A 16,494-nucleotide genomic window follows, 5' to 3' on the forward strand; every position below is an offset into this window, starting at 1 on the left:
AATAATTTAAAAAACAAGATACCGGGTGGGTAAAGATGTAGGCCAAGAAGAATCAAGTCCCTGGCTTGTCGAGACCTTAACCTCCAGGCACTGACCCCACCTCAGTGGCACCCCAGAGTCCTTCCCCGAAGTCCAGGAGAAGCCATCAAGTCAACATCCTGTGAGCATCTTCCCCTCCTGACAGCAGGGAAAGGCCGGCCAGGGGTGGCCAGGGCCCTCCTACGGCCCCCCACCCAGGGATGCAGACAGACAAGACTCAATTCGGTTAACTTGTCATCATTTATTCCCAAAGAGAGAAGGCATGTGGTGTTCAGACACAACCACGTAGAGTTCATGTATCTGATTCCAAATAGCTTAAAAGAATCGACAGATCCTCCTGAGCACCAGCCTGGTCCAGGGGATGGACCCCAGGGGGCAAAGGCAAGGAACCAGCTAATCACCGTTTCTATTTACATGGAAAAATCTCTGTACAAGCTAAAAAAAAATTAAAATCTTTGGACCAGTCCAGTGAAGAGGTAATAAGGTATTTATTAAAAACTTTTTCATCCGGAGGCAATTAACATTTATAATTTAAAACCCAACCCACTACAAAAGGCGGGGGGGAGAAGGGGGCTTCAAAACTGTGCAACTTTGACGAAGGGACCAGGAGAGTCAGGCCCCAGGGAGGGAGAGCCCTGGGTCGTGGGGGTCCCCACTCTCCTGAGACCAGGAGCAGCAACAGGCTGGACCCTGGGGTGCCCCCAGGCCCTGCACGGCCCCGTGCCGGGCTTCTCCAGGTAGGCGGGGCCCGCGGAGGAGCCCTCAGTAGTGTGATCACTGTGCAGGCGGCACAGGCGTCCCGTTCACTCCGCTGCAGGAGGCAGAGCACCAGAGCGTGAGCCCAGACTCAGAGGCTTTCCGGCCAGCAGGGCACGTGCCAGGGCTGGGATGAGCCTAAGGGTCCAGGAGAGCGGGGACGGGGCCTCCTCCTCCTCCCACACCCCCAAGCCCGCAGCAGCGCCCAGAGCCCCTACCTCCCCCGTTGCTGAGGCTGTACCCCATGGCCACTCTCTGAGAACGCCAATCGCCACAGCTCCTGTGTGGGCAAAGTCGGGGCTGTCACCATCCACGGGACTCCGGACGAGGACCCTCATGCCCACAGCTCTCCTGGCACCTGGGGCCTGCCCCGGTGAGCCGGACAGTCACTCACCCTCGGTCTCCCTCCAGCGTGCTCTGGATCTCCTTCAGAACCCCTGCAGGGCAGAGGTGGAGAGCAGAGGCCTGGTGAGGCCGGTGCAGGTGGGGCCAGACGCCCGCCTCGCTCCCCCTTCTGCTGACCCGGTGAACCCGCCTGCCTTCTTCAGGAAACCAGCCCGCGTTTCCACCCTGGCCTTCCAAGTACCCCCCCACCCCTGCCCCCACCCCAAACATCCCTCCTGCCAGCCCCACAACTCCTGCCCGGACTCACTCTCGTCATTGAGCAGAGCGTGCTCCATCACAGGGCCCGACCTCCGCTCTGAAAGGCAGGGGCCAGGCCACGTGAGCCCTCGGCCCTCTGCTGCCCCAGCCCCCTCTCTGTGGGGGCGGGGGTGCTGGAGCCGGAGCCCAGGACCGCAAGGGAAGCTGTGTGACCCCCAGCCCACATGTTGCCTGACCACCTGGGCTCCCCAACCCTCCCCAGCTGCCCTTGCCATACCTCTGCCCCCACCCGCCTCCAGCCCCAGACAGACCTGTCTTACCATCTCCATCACTCTGGCTCCCTGAGTTCCTATGGGGAAAAGACTGTAAGGATCAGGGGCACGAGGCTCCCCACTCTGGCTGGGAAAGGGTGGGTGGGGTGGCTGGCTGAGTTTCTGGGGAAAGGGACTCTGAGCAGTCCCAGAGCGGGCACCCCAGGGAAGGTGGGGCGAGGAGCGGCTGGAGCAAAGGCCATCTGCCCTTCCACCCACCTGGCTCGGCCCAAAGACTTCTCGGGGCCTGATCCATTGTGCGGGTGGCTGCGGTTCTTTGATTCTGCTGAATCCACCAGACATCGGGGCTCAACTAGCCACTTGGTGGAAAGAGAGAAGCGCTCAAACTCGGAGGGTGAGATCAGGTAGAAACCTGGGGTTGGGGTGGAAAAGGCTGGCAGGTGAGGGCAGCCCGAGTTGGCCCTGCACAACCCACCCCTGATCCCCACCTTGGGGGTCACTAGGGACCAGAGCCTCCGACAGTTCTCTGCATAAGGAGCCTGGCTTTGGCTGAAATACCCCAGGCTGTCCTTCCCAGCAGCCCCCGTGACGCAGTGGGAGCCCCAAACCTGGCCCGGGGGCAGAGGCCCCGCCGGGCCTGCCCCCTGCACACCTTGGCCGTATTTGGTGAAGACGCATGATGCAATGCCGCTGACATCCTCCCGGCGGATGCAGCTGTACCGCACCTGGGGCTTGAGCAGGGGCAGTGACACCACCTGGACGTCACCCAGGTTGGTGAGGACGGCCAAGTGATGCTCCCCGTAGTCCTCGGCCCGACAGCTGCCGAAGCGGGCCGCGCTGACCCGCCGCACCCGAGAGCCCTCCAGGGCCGTCAGCTTCAGCTTCAGCCGGGCACTGACCTTGGGCAGCGTGAACACCTAGGGCGCAGGGCAGACAGTCACACCGGTGGCCGGACCAGTTAGCACTGCTGCATCTGGCCGAGCAAGGACTTCTCGCGTCCCTGCCCGGTGCCGCTGCTGGGCCTGGCCCTTTGCCACCTGCCCAGCTTCCTGGCGAGGTCTGCTCAGCCCCAGTGCTCCTGCCCTCGGCACTTAGACGTGTGGTTACTGCGCTCGGACTGTGAGGATGCCAGGGTCTCTTAGTTCCCTGTCTGCATCTTCTCTCCCTTCCACAGACACAAGTCCTGCTTCAGTGTTCCTACCACTGACCCTGCGGACTCCACCAAGACCCCGCTTCTCTCTGGTGCCTCTGCAGCCCTCACACAACTACATACACAACTTTAAAGGAGTCCCAGCAGCTGTCCGTTGTGGAGGGATCCCTGGGGGCCCTGCCTCCTCCCGTAAGGCACCTTGAACTGCTCCTCCGACACGACGAGCAGCTGGTGGCTCCCCTGCATGTCCGGGCTCTTTGACAGATCGTGGGCCACTTCCAGGGGCTCGGGAAGGGGCACGCTGCGTCCATCCAGCACCAGGATGCCCACCACGGGCGCTCGGTGCATTAGCTGGATCTCCTTGGCTGCGGGATGGAGATAGGCGGTGGGGATGGAGGTGAGGTTGAAGATGCCACCCTGCCCCCAGCCTAGGCAGACAAGTGCCTTCGCCCTGCCCAGCACTCACCCTGCTCTGCCCGCACTGGCTCATCCATTCTCCGCTCGGCAGGGGGCACACGCAGGGCAAAGGCGTAGACAGTACCGCCATTGGTGCCAGCCCACAGTGAGGGGCAGTGGCGGGAACCTGCCAGGAGGCCGAGGTTTACATTTAACCCCGACTCTGGGGCTCAAGGGAAGCCGGGAGACCTGGCTCACTATCCGTGTGACTCCAAGTTTAAGCCAGCAAACTTCACAAGCCTTTCCTCCTCTGTGAAATGGAGCTGCTGTGGGCCCTACCTATGTCCTGGTATAGACAGGAAGGGCCTGCAAGGCTCCCTGACAACCAAGGGCCCTGTGAAGATGATCCCAAGCCCAGGACAGCTCAGCCCTCGAGATACAGCAGCAAAGAGCCCTCAGCCCACCCTTACCCTGGCAGGAAAAGAGACACAGTCAGCTTCCAGAGGGTCTCCTGGGTACCAGCAGGTATGTGGCATGTCCCAACACATGCAACCGTTCTAGGAGGAAGCTACGCCCCATTTTGTAGCGGGAGAAGCAAGACCCAGAAAGGCTAAGTGACACATCCAAGGTCATGCTTCTAGAGCACAGTGGGGCCTGGGTATGGAGCTAGGGCGCATACTCAGAGACCCAGTCCGCACAGAGAAAGAGGCAGGCATGGGGGCTCCGGCTCTGCGCGAGCTCACGAAGGGGCAACCCTCTTAAGGGCAAATCAGCCAGCAGCTTCCAACACACCCTCAGGCCAGAAGACGCTTGCCCGGGCCCCCCCATCTCAGACCGGCCACTCACTGTCCCTCAGGTAGGTGTCAGCGAAGTAGAGGGTCCGGACGAAGCCTGTGAAGGAGTCCTCTGCTGACCGTGCCTCGATCTTGCGCTGCACGGGCGCCAGCTCCATGTTCTGCAGGCCGGTCCGCTCTGCCCTGCTGCTCCCCTCCTGCACCTGCAGCGGGTGGACACGGCCTGAGGGTGGGCACAGGCCTTCCTTCCCCGGGGGGCATCAGATTGCTCCATGCTTCCCTTCCAGGGAGGACTGGCCACCGCACCACCTGGCCCCCCGCCATTCGCCTGGTCTCACAGACCGAGGACATGACCCTGAGGTGTTACAGAGACTTCCGTTCACACCTGGGGACAGAGAGGCACAGAGAGGCAGAATGATAGCTCCGAGGTCACGGGGTCGGCCGGGGGAGCTTGCGGCCGAAGCAGGCACGGCCGGCCCTGGCCTTACCTCTCCCGGAGGGCCGGCGGGCCGCCGCTTCCTGCTGGACACCCGGCTGCGGCGGATCCGACGGAAGGACTGACGCAGGGACTTCTTCAGGGACTTCACGCGGGACAGTGGGCCCTCCAGGGCGAGCTGGTCACTGGGGTGCAGCGTGCACCTGGGGGCCGGGGAGGGGGGACGCGGGGCCGTCACGCTCTGAGGGACACCCTGCCGATTCAGGCGCTGATCCCAGACCCGGGCCCCCGCCGCTCTGGGTGGGTGGGCTGCTCACTTGACAAAGACCTGCCGCCGCTGCTGGTGGTCAAAGAGGCCAAAGCCGTGGCTGGTGCCGAAGGCCACGAGCCGCCACTCAGAGTGCAGGGCCAAGGAGGTGACCACAGCCGGGGGCTGGCACTGCACCAGCACGAAGGGCTGGAAGCCGGGCTCGAAGCGCACCGGCCCTGGGCGGGCACACAGGCGCTCGTGGCCCTTCCAGCGGTAGCCCTCCTGGTCCCGCAGCAGGTCGGCCTCCACCTGCTCCACCGCGTGCTCTGCCTCCTCGTCGTTCAGCTCCAGCACGAGCACCTGGGTGGACGGCAGATGGGCTGAGCCACCCTGGCTCCAGGGGACAGCTGGGCCCGGGGACCCCGATGGCAGGGGAGCCAAGACACGCGCCAAGGCCCATGGTCACAAGTGCCCAACTTCTGGCCCTTAATTCTGGCTTTTGGAGGAGAAGTCGCCATCCCAAAGGCATCCTTATAATGGGATCTGGGAACTCCTATTCACTGGGAGGAGTCAAGGGCAGGTGACGCTCCTGGCGACACCATCAGTGGGCACTCAGAAGACTAGCTCCTGGCCCAGCGTGTGCATGCTAAGTCACTTCAGTTGTGACTGACTCTTTAGACCCCATGGACTGCAGCCCGCCAAGCTCCTTTGTCCATGGGGATTCTCCAGGCAAGAATACTGGCGTGGGTTGCCATGCCCTCCTCCAGGGGATCTTCCCAACCCAGGGATCAAACCTGGTCTCATGCCTCCTGCATGGACAGGTGTTTTTTTGTTTGTTTGTTTTTTACCACCGAGTCACCTGGGAAGCCCAGGCTCCTGGCCCTGCTGCCCCCAACCTCCCCACACAATGCTGAGAAGGAAGCTCCTGGCCCTGGACGCTGCCCTGGGTCCTCTGACCACTCCTCCCCACGCCTAGCCCGGGATGCTACCTGCCCTGCTGTGCCGGCCACAGCCAGGTAGCCACTGTATTTGCAGAGGAAAATCTTCTGGATGCCCAGCCGAGGATCGTCACTATAGGGGTCAAAGGAGCCCACCTGCCGAGGGAGAGGAGGCCCATGAGTGGCCTTCAGCTCTGGGTCTGACCCGACCCCACCCTCCCTGGTGCCCAAGCTCTGGGCCTCACCTTGCGGAGGGGCGGCCACTCTTCCTCGCCCTGGGCACTGAGGCTCTCATTGGGGTCTGTGTCAGTGAGGAACACCCGCACGGTGCTGAGTTTGTAGAGCAGCCGCAGGCAGACGCCCGAGGCGTCCCAGAACCGCACCGTGCCATCCTCATGCCTGTGGGCGGAACCAGCCTGCCTCCCATCAGAGGGCTGCCAGGCCGGCATGCAGCCCTCTGGGCTCTGCTCCCACCCTGCACGTCCCACCTGGCAGGAGGAGAGTGCCATCGACGTGACCTACCCTGTAAGCAGCAGGTCCCTTTGCGGTGGGGCCGGGGCCAGGCTGGTGCCGCCGTCAATGGGCCACTCCTGGAGGAGATGATGAAGTTCACGGGTGGGGCGGAGCCTGCGGTGAGGCGGGGCTGGCCCGGGGGGCGGGGCCTTCCTTGGGCGGGGCCGGGCCAGGCCGCACCTACCATGGTGGAGAAGTGTGTGCTCTGCCGGCTGCCAGCTGCTATGATGCGTTCCCACAGCTTCAGTGGGATGTTGGAGACGTGGTGGGAGCAGGTGATGGCAGAGCAGTGCAGGGAGGCCAGGTAGGGAGGCTGGACTGGCGGCCAACCAGCCGTCTGCAGGTCAATCACCACCAGCTCCTCCTCGGCCAGCACCACCAGGGCATAGGGGTCATCGAAGGCTGTGGGGACAGGCCAAGGGTCAGGGGCTACAGGAGCCACAAGGAAGCAGTGTGTCCGGCCTGGCCCAGTCCTGTGGAATCTGAGGCTCAGGGGCTGTAGCCAGGGAATCTGCATTTTACAAACAGGCTCAGGGACTTCCTTGGTGGTCCAGTGGCTAAGACTCCATGCTCCCAAGACAGGGAGCCTGGGTTCAATCCCTGGCCAGGGATTGAACTAAATCCTGAATGTCACATCTAAGGATCCTGCATGCCACAACTAAGACTGGGCACAGAAAAATACATACATTTAAATAAATATTTAAAAATAATAAATTATTTGAAACAGGCTCTGAATCCAACAATGCATAAAGAACTATATGCCATGACTAAATGGGATTCATCCCAGGTATGTAAGGTACCCCAGGTATATCAATATTTGAAAATCAATTAATGTAATGTATTGTGTCAACAGGCTAAAAAAGGAAAATCACATGAGTACAACACTGGGTGCAGAGAAAGTGTTTGACAAAACCCAATACCCATTTATGATTTAAAAAAAAAACACAAAAAACCTCTCAGTAAAGAAAATAGAGGGGACTTCCTCAACTTGAGGAAGAATATCTAGGAAAAAACCTACAGCTGATGTAATGATTGATGGTGAGAAACTTGAAGTTTTCCCACTGACATCAGGAACAAGGCAAGGAAGCCTCCTCTCACCACTCCTATTCAAGCACTAGCTAACGCAGTAGGACAAGAAAAGGAAATAAAAGCTATGCAGATTGGGAAGGAAGAAGGAAAACTGGTTTTGTTCACAGATCACCAGTATAGGAAATATAAAAGAACTGACCCAAAACTGGCCCTGGCTGCCAGCACGCTGTCAGATGTGAGGATGGAAGGGGCTGAGAAAAAGAGGAAAAGCAGGTTCACAGTCTCCCTCCAAGGGCTGCCCGCGAGGCCTGGAGAGCACAGCCCAGGGCGACCAGAGCCGTCCCACAGCCCCCCTCACCCAGAGGCCTCGGGCCTGTCGGGTCACAGCCATCTGGGGAGGAGTCATCAGGAGATCTCCCGCCAGGCCTCCTCTCCAGATTTCGACACCGGCCCTTTCTGGTCTTGCTTGTCACCCAATTTAGGAAGCTGACTCAGCGCTCTGTTGGCCTGGCTGAGCTCCAGGAGGCCAGCTCGAACGGCCCCACCCCACAAGGAGGGCTTCACTATGTCCAAGTGAGTGTTAAACCCAATAGTGCAGATCTGGCCTGCTCTGGGCTAAGTCCCAGGTGAGCCACTGAAGGGCAAGGAGAGCTTTAGGGTGGGAGGGAGGTGTGGCCAGCAAGGACAACCCCCAGGCCAGCAGGGAAGGAAAGGGAGCAGCCCCCGGTGGGGCTGAGGGATGCAAGGGCAGCAGCACTGGGATCACCTGCAGGACCCCCCGTCTTTGTTTACGGGGAGGGCCCACCCTCCACACCCACTCCCGCCTGCCTACCGGCCGCAGGGTCCACCTCGACGAGGACAGTGAAGTCAATGATGCGGGAGGTGAAGTCGAAGGCTGTCTGCTGGCCGTTGTGGACCACTGAGATGCAGTGGCGGTCCCCGTAGCTGGCCCGTGGCATGCCGCCCTGGAAGATGGTGAAGGGCAACCTGGTAGGCACAGAAGAGCAGGGGTGGGCTGGGGCTCACCTCGCGGGTGGGCTGGGGCTCACCTCGCGGCTGAGCTGGCCCAGGGATAGTCCTGTGACTGGCCTCCAGGCCAGGGCCTGGGAGGGCGGCCAGTCTCAGGGCGAGTGTGCCCTCAAGGTTCCCAGGAGGGGCTGGGGTGGACCCCGTCTTGTCCCAACTCAATAGCCCGGGAGAACGTGGGGGTGAGCAGCAGGGCACGCAGGCTATGGGCTGAGTCTCTGCCACCACGCCCACTTCAATCAGACCCCATCACCCTTTTCTGCTTCTGTGTCAAGCTTCCCTGTATGATTCTGTTTGCTAAGACAGAGTTGGGAACCTGCTGATCTGAATTCTCTCTCCAGGAGGGTGAAAGGGAAAGAAAGGGAATATTTTTTTCAGGAATTTGCCAGAGATAGATATGAATGGCCCCCTCTCTGTTGCCTGGAGACCCAGATGTGGGACCCAAAGGCATCCTTTATGTACCATCTTCCCCAAGAAGAGGCCTGACCAGCCTTTTTAGCTCTCTAGGAAGACTCTAGAAAGGGAATAGGACAGGGCACTGATACCTACCCCTGCTTGGTGGTCAGCCAGAAGATTTTGGTAATAGCTTTGCAAGGAAAAGGACCTAAAAGAGAAGAAACGAGCTTGAATGCTCCTCCCGCTTTCAGAGGCCCGTGGGCCACAGCACAGACCCCTGCGCACTCACAGAGCGCATCTAGGCTTAGGAGTTTTGCCCGGAGCAGTGCCCAGAGAAAGCCACACAGTGGGCATCAGAAAACCCGCCGTGTGGCTGTCATCACTGCCTTCATCCTCTCCACCCTCTCCGGGCCCCAGCTTTGCTCCTCTGAGTTGGGTACCTACACCTGGAAACCAGGAGATTGGCTGGGGACTGGAGAGGACACTGCCCCGCTCACTGGCGGGTGGCCCCGGCGGCGGGCAGAGCACTGACCGTAAGGCACACAGCTGCGCAGGGGCTCCGGCTGTGGGCTGTCGCTGACCATGCGCCATTGGCAGTAGCTGCCGTCAGAATGGCAGCTGACGATCAGACGGCTGTCCCGCTGCCAGAAGACGTTTTCCAGTTGCTTCAGGGCGGGAAAGAAGAAACAGCATGCGTGGGCTGGGGGGCAGTCCCATCGCCTCCGCCCCCCTGCCTCAGACAGGGGCTGGATGTGTCAGGTGGGCCCTGGGGAGCAGCGGGTGACACCCTTACCTGGCTGCTGAGGAAATGACAGAGCACGCGGCTGCCCTGCAGATCCCAGATGACGACGAGGCCCCGGCTGTAGCCAATAAGGATCTGGTTGGGGTCCCAGGGATGCTCCTGCAGAGCCTCCACCATCTCAAACACCCGCCGGTGGCGTGCCTCCTCTGGCAACCTGGGCAAAGGGACACTGTGAGCCAGGTCACCAGCCACCAACGCAGCACGGCTGAGAGTGTTGGCCACCCATTAACTACATACACAGCACCCGCAAAGCAGTGGGCGCTGAATGTGTCAAGCGTGGAAAGACTGCTAAGATGCATTGTCTAGGGGAGAGAGAAGGAATGCATAGAGATGGAGAAAACCCCCCAAGGGTGCAGACACAGGGGGTACAACCACCAGGAAAGGCCAGGATGTGGTTTCTAGGAAAGTCCATGTGATGGTTACCTCTGGGGGAGGGAGGGAGTTGTGACTGAGAGGGGCAGGAGGGGGATCCTGGGTTGGTAGGGGCGGGGCTGGCAAAGTTCTATCTTTGCCCAGAGTTGGCTGCATGGACACTCGCTTAACAAGAATCTGTTAAAATGCACATTCAAATTTAGTGCATTTCTGTAAGGCAGCGGCATTCCATAAAAATAGTTTTTAAGCCCCACAAAACAAAACTCTGTTATCAGTTCTTGTGGCCTTGAGCCCCTCCTCCTCTTCTGGGCCTGGAATGCTGATGTGAAGTCTGGAGGTGTTGCAGCCAACAGAAGCCTATGAGGCAGCAGGCACGGGACCAAGAGCCAACACCAAGGATGAAATGCAAACAGCCTGAATCCTGAGGGCGCTTCTATGCTCAAACCCAAACCTAACATGGTACATTTAAAACAAGGATTTAAACTCATAGGAGGGATTCCCAGGGCACTCAGGCTAGGAAAGCCCAGCAAGGGCTCCTCCCTGACCAACTAAATGCCCATCAGTGTGGGTGAGGTGGGTGCTGGCTCGGCCACAATGAGGAGCAGGTCCTTCCGCTGTCCTGCCTGCAGGCCAGGCGGCCCTGTTGAGCACCAGCCATGCCCGGCCCCCTGCAAACAGTCCTGCTCCAACCACGGTCACACCGCCCAATGTGACTCTACCCTGCCCAGCGCTCAGAGGGATCCAGCCCCAAGCCTGGGCCAGAGCCCTGAGGAAGCTCGAGCCTGAAGGGGCTGCACATCCCGGCCCTGCAGTCTCCACGGGCTCCTGCTAGACTCTTCCGCTGCCTCCCTTTGGGGACCTGGCACGCCCTCCCCACCCCTAGACCTGATCTGAATTCCTCTCTACTTCAGACACCACCGTCCAGGAGCAAAGATTCTGAAATGATCCCAAGAACCCTACACGTTGTGGCCGTCGGGTGTCTGGGGCCGTGGAGCCTGCCTGCGAGCGAACAAGTAGCCAAGACTCCAAAATGTGAGCATCAGCAGAAGCTGCCCATTCAACCAGGGAGGTCTGGGCCTTGTCTGCCCTGTGGCGGAGCCCCCGGGCTTTGAAAGGGGTGGTACCGGTGCCAGGGACACCGGGCTGAGAGCGGCATTGTTGCACGGTCTTTATGAGCCTCCTTTTCCTCCCCTTTAAATGGGATGACAAGTACTCCCAAGACCCCTTTTGGTGCTGGGGTGCTAATATTTTGGAGGGCGAGATTCTCAGTTTGGGGGACAGGTTGGGGGGTGCTCAGAGTCTGCCCTCCTGTCCCCACAGACTTTCCAGGAGAGAAATGATAAGCTCCTGAGGCATCACTGGGGTGGAAGGGAGTGGGCCGCGTCCACCTTGAGGGCATGAGGGGCCCAGGGCTCACCGCTGCAGCACGGCGTCTGAGCTAATGGCCTGGTCCTCCAGCGCGTGAAAGGCCGGCAGTTGCACTGCGAACACGTTGCCGCTCTCGGTGCCCAGGTAGAGCAGCTGGCGGGAGGAGTGTGGCAGGACCACAGTGATCTGCGTGGCGCTGGGGGCAGCCCTGCAGATGGGAAGGACGGCCTGTGAGCCGGCTGCTGCCCAGGCAAAGGGGGACCCACGGCGGGGGCGGGGGGGGGCAGAATCCCGCGATTCCCTCAGTGGCGCCAGGGACACCCAGGCCTGGGGTGCCCTTTAATGGTGTCCACAGCGATTCAGACCGCATAAACATATTTACTGTTTTCTGCCAAGGCTGCAGACCGATGGCAGAGAGCTGGGGCTCAGGATGGGGGGAGGCAGCCCGCAGCCCAGCCTGCTTCCTGGCTGGGGGTGACAAGACTGAGTTCTCACCCTGGGGGGCCACGTAGCGTGAACGTCTCATCTTCCTGCAGCTCCGACACCCCACCTTTGACTTTCAGGCTCCACAGGTGCAGGCTGTTGTCATCCAGCAGGGTGACCAGCTGGCACTGGGGAGGGAACGGGGCGGGAGTGGCCGGTCTCATTAACCAGGGCGGGGCAGTGTTCCCGTGGCCTCAACACACCGGGGCTGCCCAGGGTATCATTGCAGAGATGCGGGTCATGAACTGCGGCTGGGAAAAGGCAAGTTTGTCCCGGGTCCTCTCATTAGCACCAAACCCACTAAGAAGGGCGTGGGGTGGGCTCACCTGGCCAGGCAGGAAGTGGATCTGCACCACAGCATTGTTCTCGCGGTGCAGGCCCATGAACTCCACCCCTGGGGCACCATAGCTAGGAGGGGAGGGCTCAGGAAACAGCTCCAGAAGGCAGGACCACCCCCCCCCACCCCCGGAGTGCAAGTACTCAGCAGAGAGGGGCTCCCTCCCCCAGGCAGCGGGACCCCTCTGTGTGGGGGGGGTCAGGTGGGGAGGAGGCAGAAGTAGGCCGGCGAGGACAAGGTCCAGCAACCTGACCCCCAAGGGGGATGTCAGCCAATTAGGGAGGGCTGCCGCAGGCAGGCCAGCGGGGCTGTCTTCTTAGAAGGGTGAAGCCTCATCTTGGCAACTGTCAGCCTGCCCACTGCAGCCCTGTTCTCCCTGAACCCCAAAACCTGAGCTGTAGGAGACCATCAGCCACCACATGGTGGCACTGGTGAGGAGACACACAGCGGGCACCTGTGGGCCCACCCACGGCAACCGGGAGCGCGAGTCTTAGCACTGAGAGCTGTAACCAGGATATGGCCATGGGCTGGCAATGATTAACCAGCTGAGGGAGGGCTGAGCCCTGTGGGACCTGGCCTCTGCACCCCTGTGCGTACACCACCCCCTGCCTAGCTCCCCACCCCCATCCAGCAGCAGAGGAGCAGGAGGGAGTTACTGCTTTGCCGAAAGTGCCAGCTGGGCTCTCCCCGTGTGACCCCTACCCCCACCTCCCAGTCCCCCTGGGTCTCACCCTGGGGGCTCAGGTCAGATCCAGGGGTGGGACTCACAGACCTGTAGCCCAGCCCAGGCCAGATGACCTGAGCAGTGATCCCCCATCCTGGCTTCTGAAATAGACCCACTGGACCCTGTTGACCCTCAGGCCAGGGAAAGACTATAAGGACAACCAACCTGTGTGCGTGCATGTGTGTATCTATGTAGACTGTCTCTGCCAACCTGTGTGTGTATCTGTATGTGTATGAGGGAGTGCACATGACCAGGGGTAGAAACTAGAAGAGCAGCTGCCTTAGGACAGCTCCTTTGACTCAAGGCCACCCTGTCTCTAGTTTGGACAGAGCCCTGGGGCCAGTCGACTAATTCTTCCGGGGTGGGGGTGGGGAAAGAGAAACAACCGCAGCACCACTGCTCAGCCCACCCCCGCCCTGCACGTGCTGCATTCAGGGCTGACTCCTAAGAGGGTACTTGGAACGTCCCTGGAACGAGAGGGGTCATCCACAACTTGTTTTTATATGGACAGTGGAGGAGTCTTTTCTCAAATCTCAGCAATGCCAAGGCCCCCAGCCCTTCCAGGGCCTCCCTGGGTGGGAGCCAGGAGGACAGAAAGGATACAGCTTGACAGCTCCGGAGCGGGTGCCGATGGCCAGGATGCGCAGGGAGGGGCTGTAGCCGAGGGCGCTGGGCTGGTGGGGGAAGCCATGCTCCACTGTCTGCAACGAGAACCAGGCGTGCACAGGCCTGCAGACACGTCCCCTCTGCTCCTCCACAGCTGGGGGCAGGGGTCAGCACTGGAGGGTGGAGCTGCAGGACAGAGCCACCGGTAGCTGGAAGGAGGAATTCAGTCACATCCCAGTCCCTAGCTGGACCCACCTGGGCCACACCCTCTGCCCATTCCTGACCTGGTCCTTGGCCACGTGGACCTCCCTGGGAGCTCATTCTCCCCAGACGCCTCGGGGGCCCCTTGCTCTCCAGGAACTCTGACACGGTTACTCCACTGCCTACCCTGTGGGGAGCCTACCCAGCCCTCCTGCCAGGGTGCAGGGCAAGTCTGCGGGGCTGGCACAGGGGAGGCACCAGGCGGTTTGGAAGCCCGGCTGTATCACAGCTCCAGGTGGGCATGTAGGGTCCGACAGAACCCACAGCCGCCCTTCCTGACTCTGGGCGACCCAAGGGTCCTCCACCGCTGAACCCCTGCAACTGTAAGCTCTCTTCCACCATCTTCCCACGGAGGAAGCTTCTGGAGTGCTTCTTTGCTCATTTCTCTTTCTAGAAATAATACATGTGGTAGAAAACCTGGAACATACAAAGGAACTTGAGAAAGAGAACAAAAGTCACCCACACTCTTATGACCAGAGTACTAGCAAGGCCGTGTGTCCCATTGTAGGTGTGTGTGGCTGAATACTTGCAGATAGCGACTTCAGAGGAAGACACACACTCGATGTTTTCACTTATATGTGGAATCTAACAAAACACAACCACTAGCAAACATAACCAAAAGAAGCAGACTCACAGATGTAGAGAACAAACTAGAGGTTACCAGTGGGAAGGGGTCAGGAAGGGCATACAGAGGTGGGGAGTGCGAGGTACAAATGACTAAGTCTAAGACAAGCTCAAGGACGTCCCATACAATGTAGGGAATAGAGCCAACCCTTTGTAATAACTGTGGTTTCCCCGATAGCTCAGTTGGTAAAGAATCTGCCTATAATGCAGGAGACCCTGGTTTGATTCCTGGGTCAGGAAGATCTGCTAAAGAGTAGGATACAACTGAGCAACTTGAATACTTTGCAATAACTGTAAATGGAAGTAACCGTTCTAAACAATTTTTTTTTTTTAAATTTTGGGATTTCCCTGGAGGTCCAGTGGTTAAGACGCTGTACTTCCACTGCAGCGGGTACAGGTATGGTCCCTGGTTAGAGAATACATATATATACACATAAGTTTTAAATTTTTAAAATAAAAATATAAAGTATAAATTAAAAAAACAAACAAAAAAAGCAGAGACTTAGGTTGGACCGCACCACATGGATATACACACATACAGCTCTATGTTCGGTCTTCCTACCTAAAACCAGCCCAGGCTGTTCCAAGCACCCAAATGACTTTTTAAAAAATTATTATTTTATTTAAATTTTTGCTGCACTTCACAGCTTGTAGGATCTTAGTTTCTCAATCAGGGATTGAACCCAGGCCATGACAGTGCCAAGTCTCAACCATTAGACCACCAGGGAACTCCTAAAATGACTTTTAATTGGCTGAAGAAGAGTCTTCAGGGGGAGGCACCCTAACTCACTAGGCCTCTATTATTGAGTATTTACTTTGTTACCCGAGGTTTTGCAACTGATGGTTACGCTGATGACTATTCTTGCTCTCCTATCTCTGCCTATAACTAAGTATTTCCTTAGGCAGATGTCCTGGGGTGGAATTACAGGCTAAAAATGTATGGATGTAAGCACTAGAGACGGAGATTGACAAACCATCTTCAGGAGGGTTTTCACCTGTTTCTTAGTCGGCAAGCCTCAACCCCTAGTCCCCACTCCAGGGGATACTGAACCTGTAGAGCTAGGTTAGAGTGGGACACAGGATGTCAGCCACCTACTTTGAAGATATTTTTTCTTTTAAACCATGGAGACTGTCCTGCAGAAAAAGGCTTTCCCTGTGAGGCAGCTCTCTGTAGGCCCAAGGCTCTGCTCTGGGCTTCACTTGGCCTCCAAGGAGCAGAGAGAGATAAGTCCTGGTGACAGCTGGGGCGACAGCTTAGCAAACCCAACTGCTGCCTGCCTGCCCGCCCTGGCCAGTAGATCCAGGAAGGAGGCCCTGTGCTGGGGTCGACCAGGGGACGAGAGCTCCAAAGAGTGGCTATTCTGGGATGCATAGGTGTGGGCCCCCGCAGGCCCTGTTCTCTGCCAGTCTGCCCTCTAAGTGGCTGTACCTAGAAGGGGGCAGCAGTGGGCCGGCAGGAACCCCCACCCGCTCCAGTCCAGGTTCTTGTTCAGCTATGCAAAAAATGCAGAGCCTGGAAAAGCCTTGGGGAGATAGCAGGGTATCTGGAATGTAAACATTTCCCAGGAAAAGGAGGGTGATGCAGTGTGTGGGACAAGCTGCCCCAGGAGCCCCCCTCGGCCGGCCCCAGGTTGCTGGGGCCTCCCTGGGCTGACAGCATTTTCCCATCATCACCAGCAGAAGCAGCTCAAGGCCAAAGCCTCCGGAATTTGGAGGACTCTGGAGGAAGCACCCAGCAGGAGCCTGGTGGGGGGCCCAAGCCCTGACGCCCTGTAAAATACCCATAAACCACGAGTAGATCCTGCGCCCTCGCAATGTGGCTACTGCCACTAAGAAACTGAACTTCTAATTGTATTTAACTTAAATTCAAGGATGGGCCCTCACAATTCAGTAATTAGCAAACTTTCCAGGTTATGTTCTTGGGTTCCAGAGCAACAGGGGCTGGAGTCAGGCAGGCCAGAGCGTTGAATTTCCTTTTACAACTGTAAATCTTCCAAATGCTAAATATAGATCACGTATTCCAAAAGAAAACATAATGGCCAAATTAAGATGTGCAGTAAGTATAGAATAATCCTTTTTATTTAAAAAAAATTTTTAAGAAAATCTAATATCTGTTGACTACATGTTGAAACAATAACATTTTGGATATACTGGGTTGAACAGAATACCTCATCAAAATTAAACTCACTTGTTTAAAAACTGTAATGTGGCTCCGACAACATTTTAAATTGCGTACGTCTCATATTCCCATCGGACTAGGGTGCTGCCTTAGACATGTCTGCCTCGGGACATTGGCAGGAAAGTCAAGCCAAAGAGAAA

At 58.3% G+C, this 16,494-nt stretch overlaps 1 protein-coding gene across 5 annotated transcripts in view; it reads right to left on the reverse strand.

Moving 5' to 3' along the window:
• LLGL2 (LLGL2, scribble cell polarity complex component) overlaps positions 261–16,494 on the reverse strand; it is a 34,203-nt gene continuing 17,969 nt past the window's right edge. For 2 of the 5 annotated variants that reach the window (XM_018063809.1, XM_018063810.1), the window contains 24 exons: positions 13,288–13,385; positions 11,950–12,031; positions 11,636–11,751; positions 11,190–11,348; positions 9,392–9,554; positions 9,131–9,263; positions 8,752–8,806; positions 8,009–8,163; positions 6,332–6,549; positions 6,157–6,224; positions 5,880–6,033; positions 5,686–5,790; positions 4,764–5,056; positions 4,499–4,649; positions 4,063–4,213; positions 3,287–3,403; positions 3,019–3,185; positions 2,323–2,587; positions 1,929–2,082; positions 1,710–1,747; positions 1,448–1,495; positions 1,190–1,232; positions 1,014–1,075; positions 261–850 (listed from right to left, as the gene is read on the reverse strand). In XM_018063809.1, coding sequence (XP_017919298.1) covers positions 843–850; positions 1,014–1,075; positions 1,190–1,232; positions 1,448–1,495; positions 1,710–1,747; positions 1,929–2,082; positions 2,323–2,587; positions 3,019–3,185; positions 3,287–3,403; positions 4,063–4,213; positions 4,499–4,649; positions 4,764–5,056; positions 5,686–5,790; positions 5,880–6,033; positions 6,157–6,224; positions 6,332–6,549; positions 8,009–8,163; positions 8,752–8,806; positions 9,131–9,263; positions 9,392–9,554; positions 11,190–11,348; positions 11,636–11,751; positions 11,950–12,031; positions 13,288–13,385 — 3,003 coding nt within the window. In that variant the 3' untranslated portion in view covers positions 261–842. Of the gene's footprint in view, positions 851–1,013; positions 1,076–1,189; positions 1,233–1,447; positions 1,496–1,709; positions 1,748–1,928; positions 2,083–2,322; positions 2,588–3,018; positions 3,186–3,286; positions 3,404–4,062; positions 4,214–4,498; positions 4,650–4,763; positions 5,057–5,685; positions 5,791–5,879; positions 6,034–6,156; positions 6,225–6,331; positions 6,550–8,008; positions 8,164–8,751; positions 8,807–9,130; positions 9,264–9,391; positions 9,555–11,189; positions 11,349–11,635; positions 11,752–11,949; positions 12,032–13,287; positions 13,386–16,494 lie in introns of those variants that run through there. The other 3 variants (XM_018063811.1, XM_018063812.1, XM_018063813.1) reach the window with 3 other exon arrangements.

Source organism: Capra hircus, chromosome 19, assembly GCF_001704415.2.
Source record: "Capra hircus breed San Clemente chromosome 19, ASM170441v1, whole genome shotgun sequence".
NCBI lineage: Eukaryota > Metazoa > Chordata > Mammalia > Artiodactyla > Bovidae > Capra > Capra hircus.